The 5,506-nt window shown below is 44.0% G+C and overlaps 1 protein-coding gene across 1 annotated transcript; it reads right to left on the bottom strand.

Moving 5' to 3' along the window:
- Positions 1 to 299: 299 nt before the first annotated feature.
- Positions 300 to 2,949, bottom strand: LOC143263485 (uncharacterized). The gene is made up of 2 exons (XM_076528423.1): positions 2,053 to 2,949; positions 300 to 1,994 (listed from the first exon to the last, which is right to left on the bottom strand). Exons 1-2 carry the CDS (start codon positions 2,947 to 2,949, stop codon positions 300 to 302), a joined length of 2,592 nt encoding a protein of 863 aa, XP_076384538.1.
- Between the last annotated feature and the right edge of the window lie 2,557 nt (positions 2,950 to 5,506).

Raw genomic sequence — 5,506 nt, 5'->3', positions numbered from 1 at the left:
AGACCCATACCGTCCGGGTACCGAAGCACATGGCCCCTGCCATAAATCTTGGCCACTTGGCCGGAACATGCCGCCCACCTTGAACATGCATCGCATGTTCAACTATGTCTATATTTGATAACCCATATAAGTGTAAGCTTATGATTTGATTACAATCTACGTATTCTGTGTGAATATTACAATATTTACAATGATCGAAATTTACACTATACATAGTTGCGCTACACCTCGTGTGACATTTCTAAGTGATCTAAAGGTATTATACACAATTTTGTCACGGGTCGTTTAATTGTTCCGGTTCACGTTCTGACTGTTGCGACACGAATCACTCCATCTGTACCAGGGTGTACCTGAACGATTCTTCCCATGCTCCACTGTAACGGGGGTAGATTGTCCTCCTTGATGATTACCAAGGAATCCACGGCTAATTTCGACGTAGTGGAATGCTGCCATTTGTGTCGTTGCTGTAACTGTTGTATACATTCCCGCTGCCACCTTTGCCAGAAATGCTGGACCATTTGCTGGATTAGCTGGTATCTGTTGAGTCGAGTGACCTTGATATCTCGTAGGTCATCAGATGGCAGTGTTGTAAGGGCAGTACCAATTAAAAAATGCCCAGGAGTCAAAGGGTTTAGATCTGTGGGATCTGAGGATAATGGTGAAAGTGGACGTGTATTTAAACTGGATTCTATTTGCGTCAGTAACGTATATAGCTCTTCGAACGTGAACCTCTGATCTCCTATAACGCGTGTGGGGTGGTATTTAGGAGATTTGACCGCTCCCTCCCACAATCCACCAAAGTGTGGAGAGTGCGCAGGAATTAATCGCCATTCGATGGATTCCTGTCTTAGTGCGTTTGCAATTTTTTCGTTGTGTTGTTTGTCCTTAATTAAGATATTTAGCTCAACTAGCTCATTCCGCGCCCCAATGAAGTTTGTACCGTTATCGGATATGATACAATGACATCGTCCCCGTCGGGCAATAAAACGCCGGAAACAGTTTATGAAAGCGTCGGTACTCAAGTCGGTAGCTAATTCTAAATGTACGGCCTTCGTAACGAAACATACAAAAATGCATAGGTATGCCTTGACTGTTACCTTGCTTCTCGTTCTTTCCTTTGTAAAAGATGGGCCTGCGTAATCGACTCCACAGGTAAAAAAACGTCGCACTGGGGTGACTCTCGACGCAGGTAATTGACCCATCTGATAGGTTTGACTCAATGGGTTTGTTTTAAAGCACCGTACACATTTCCGTATGTTTCGTTTTACATTATGTTTTGCTGAGACTAAACAATACCTTGTTTGTAATGACGTTAAAACAGCCTGACATCCCGCATGCATTAACCTGTGATGTTCGCATTTGATTATTAAATCCGTTAGCGGATGCTTTGGTGGCAATATGATCGGATGTTTTTGATCGTAGTCTATGGGTGCGTTGGATAGTCTTCCGCCCACCCTGAGTAGTCCGCCATTGTCCAGAAATACATTTAGGGACCGTAGCGCACTGGAATTTGGAAGTGCTTGTTGCGTTTGTACTAATCTGATCTCTGTCGAAAATGCCTCCCTTTGCGCAAGTAATTCCAAACGTGTTCTCGCTGCATTGATTTCTATTGTTGTCAATGAACCCGTTATTAGCGAACCTGATGCGTCACCTTCTAATTTTTTAACTCGATTTCTCATAAATTTGGCAAATCTGAGACAGTATGCTATGCTTCTGAGTAATCGCGTATAGGTTGAAAATATCCTGACAATGCTACTCTCTGCAGTCGATATAGTCAACATAACCGGTTTCCTTTCCTTCTCTTCCGGAACGTCGATAGGGTTATCTAACGCGCTAGGCCATAGACTTGAGCTCTGACGTAACCAGGTGGGACCGTCCCACCAAATGGTTGTGTTCTGTAATGTACCTGGTTTTGTGCCTCGCGAAATTAAATCTGCCGGGTTGTCTTCATTTGTTTGGGGAGCTTCGAAGCCAGGCGAGAGTGATCGTCGAATCTGTCCACAGGTATTCCTTAAACCTTACTGTGTCTAATGCTATTCTAACTTTGCTTACTACATTTGCTAGTAATAATGCACCGCATAATTCTAATCTCGGTAATGAAATGGTTTTGAGCGGTGCGACTCTGGACTTTGCACACAATAAGCGCGTTACCCAACTACCTGACAGATCCCTAGAGCGCAGGTAAACACAAGCCCCGTACGCCTTCTCGGACGCGTCTGAAAACCCGTGCAGTTCTATATCATCTAAACACTCTGAAATTGCACATCGCGAGATGTTCATTGCTCCTACCTTGCTAATATCTTGGCGGTATTGGAGCCATTGACTATGCAGGTTCTGCGGTATTGATTGATCCCAACCTATCTGAGTCTGCCATAGTTGTTGTAGGATCAATTTTGCGACTATTACAATGGGGGATATTAGACCTAACGGGTCAAAAATTTGAGCTATTTCAGAAAGAATAGTACGTTTTGTGACACGCTGGTTCTGTGGGGATTCTACTCTAAACATTAAGTGGTCGGTCGTCGGTGACCACAAGAGGCCTAACGTTTTTGGGTCTTTATCTACGGCGATTTCGCGATTTCTCTCTGTACTGTCTGTTGCTGTAACTGTCGGGCAATTGCTTGCCCATTTACGAAGGTCCATACCTGCTTGTGATAGAATTTGCGTCAGCTCCCTTTTCAGCGTTTCTATTTCCTGTTCTGTTTGAGCCCCAGTTAATAAATCGTCTACGTAAAAATCATTGATTATAACCTTACTGCTCGTCGGAAATGTGTGAGCACAGGTCAGTCCAATTTCGTGCAGAGTACGAGTCGCTAGGAAAGGAGCGGATGCTGTATCATAAGTTACTGTGTTTAACTCGTACTCTTGGACTGGGAGATGGGGCTGTGCTCGCCACAAAAGTCTTTGATACTTCCTATCTGCTGGATGAACTAAAATTTGTCGATACATTTTAGCAATATCGGCCGACAGGACGTACCGATTATATCGAAAACGAATTAAAATGGAAATTAAATCGCTTTGAACTGTAGGGCCCACTAATTGGATGTCGTTCAATGCAAGGTCTGATGAGGATTTTGCTGATCCATCGAACACAACACGAAGCTTCGTTGTCGTGCTGCCTTCCTTGAATACAGCGTGGTGGGGAAGTTAGTAGGCGGATTGCTCGTGTGTACCTTCTACAATGCGCGACATATGCCCTAACGTCTCATATTCTGACATGAATTCTGTATACTGCTGACTTTTTTCTGGATATCTTGCTAACCACCTTTCTAACGATTATAACCGCCGTTCAGCTTGCGCTCGCGAAGTACCTAATTCATTTGCGTTGGATTTAAACGGTATTCTAACGATATATCTACCGTCCGTGTCTCGTCTTATGGTTTCCCTAAAATGTGCCTCGCATTCATCGATTAACCTAGTATCGCTTGGGGTTAGTTCCTCTATGTCCCAAAACCTCTCTAATTGAGATTGTAGGTCATTGAGTGTGGCTTAACAACACTTATTGTCTTGTGATAATTTCTTGTCTGCCCAGGTAGGAGTGCCTCCCAAAACCCAACCGAGTTGGGTCTTTTGCAAGAGCAGGTTGGAAGTTGATTTATGTTGACCGACACATAGCAATGTCCAAAATAGACCTGCTCCAATGAGTATATCTATTGGCCGTTGTAAATGGAATTCTGGATCGGCTAGCTCTATGTGACTTGGAATTTCTATTTTTTCTCTATGTATCTGAAAATTGGGCATGTCTGACGTGATGGTTTCTATTGATAGGCATTGTACCGTGTGTTGAGATTTATTATATCGCGAATGAATTGTTAATGTTGCTCTACCTTCTATGGAATTTACTGCCCTTCCTAATCCTGTCACTGTTGAACTTATTGCAGTCGGTTTGATGCCGAGTCGTTTGCAAAATTCCGTGGTTATAAAATTTGCTTGAGATCCCGAATCTGATAATACCCTGCATTTATGTGACCCCCCCTTGTCCTTGACATAAACTATTGCTGTTGATAATACGGCATGCCCTATTGTATTTGCTACGTTAGCTGTGAGTACTGGGGGTTCTCGCGAATCTGATTCTCCTGTATCCGCGTAGCCTTCTTCTGCGCGTTTGAATTCGGGATTATGTAATAAGGAATGATGCTTCCTTCCACACTGTTTGCAATGACTCCGTGTACACGCCCGTACCCGATGTGCCTATGACAAACAATTGAAACACAGCCGGGCTTCTTGCACTATCTTTGTTTTTGTATTTAAATCGCTGTTCTTAAATTTCTCACAGTTATATATCGCGTGATTGGCCTTGCATGCGGGGCACCCGGCTGAGTTAACTACATGCGAAGCTATGTAGTTGTAACGAGGGGTATTATTTGTTCCTCGAGGTCGCTGGTCGACCCTGGATGCAGCTACCTGAACACTGACCGCGATATTTGCTAAATATTTGGAACGTTCTTCTATAAACGCAGATAATTGACCAAATGTAGGCATTTCCGACTGAGATATTATTCTCCTTTCCCATTCTCTCATGGACACTTGACCTAACTTTCTGGACAATAATGGAACTAACATGGTATCCCAAGTTTCAACCGATTCACCCAAAGACATTAACGCTATTCTATGATTTGTAGCTTCGTCCAGAAATTCCCGCAATGTGATGTCTGATTCCCTTTGAATGGATTTTAAATCAAGTAATGAATTTACATGATGCCGCTTGAGACTTGTGGAATCTTCATATCGCGACTTGAGTAATTCCCATGCATGTCTGTAATTTGTTCCGGACACGCCTAACGCTTGAATCACACAAGCCGCTACCCCCTTGAGTGAGGTATTTAAATAATGGAACCGTTGTGTCTTTAAATTTCACCCAATCACTGTAATTGCCATCAAAGGAAGGCAGTTGCAGTGTCGGTAATTTAACGTTTATTGCGGTATCTGCAGTCTGCGCAGATATCGGGCTGTTCGTGGTTATCCTACTCTGCTCCGGAGTGGCACGGGCAATGACTATTTCGACTTTATCTATCAGATGAAAATACGCCGTCTCGAATTCTTCGCGCTCGATCGCGTGCGCTGCTTCGGCGTCCGTTCCAGCTACGAGTATTTCGATTCTCGTTTGAACTCTATTAAAATTGTCAAGGAGACATACATTTGCATCTAACCGTTACTTAAGAGATCCCACCGAGGTCGTGGTCGCGAATTTGCAAATAAATGTCATAACCGCGTGAGTGCAGCCTTGACCGTTCCGCGCTCGATCATCAACGGTTTGAGATCTTCCGCCATAGTGATTTACTGACGCAAATGGGACTATAAAAGTACTTATCACTTGGGCTGGGACACTTGGTACTGCTGTCGATGCCTGTTGGCTGCACTGGGATGCTCCGTTGTTCTGCAATGATGTTGAGCTGCTGCGTGATTGTCCTGCTGTGTTGCTGGACTTCTGTGGTGTTGCACTGCTCTGAAGCTATATGCACTGCCTTCTCTGGATGCTGTAGCCTCCGGAAGAAACTTCTCGTCA

Source organism: Megalopta genalis, unplaced genomic scaffold (genome assembly GCF_051020955.1).
Source record: "Megalopta genalis isolate 19385.01 unplaced genomic scaffold, iyMegGena1_principal scaffold0646, whole genome shotgun sequence".
NCBI classification, from domain to species: domain Eukaryota; kingdom Metazoa; phylum Arthropoda; class Insecta; order Hymenoptera; family Halictidae; genus Megalopta; species Megalopta genalis.
Note: the sequence above shows the minus strand (reverse complement) of the source record. Positions and strands in the feature narration are given on the sequence as shown.

What these genes read in the sequence shown, in the direction of transcription:
- LOC143263485 (XM_076528423.1), bottom strand. Translation starts at nt 2,949, where the DNA reads ATGTATCGACAAATTTTAGTTCATCCAGCAGATAGGAAGTATCAAAGA. An exon ending in CATTATTACTAGCAAATGTA is followed by an intron (nt 1,995 to 2,052) that starts GTAAGCAAAGTT and finishes ACCTGTGGACAG; the next exon opens with ATTCGACGATCACTCTCGCC.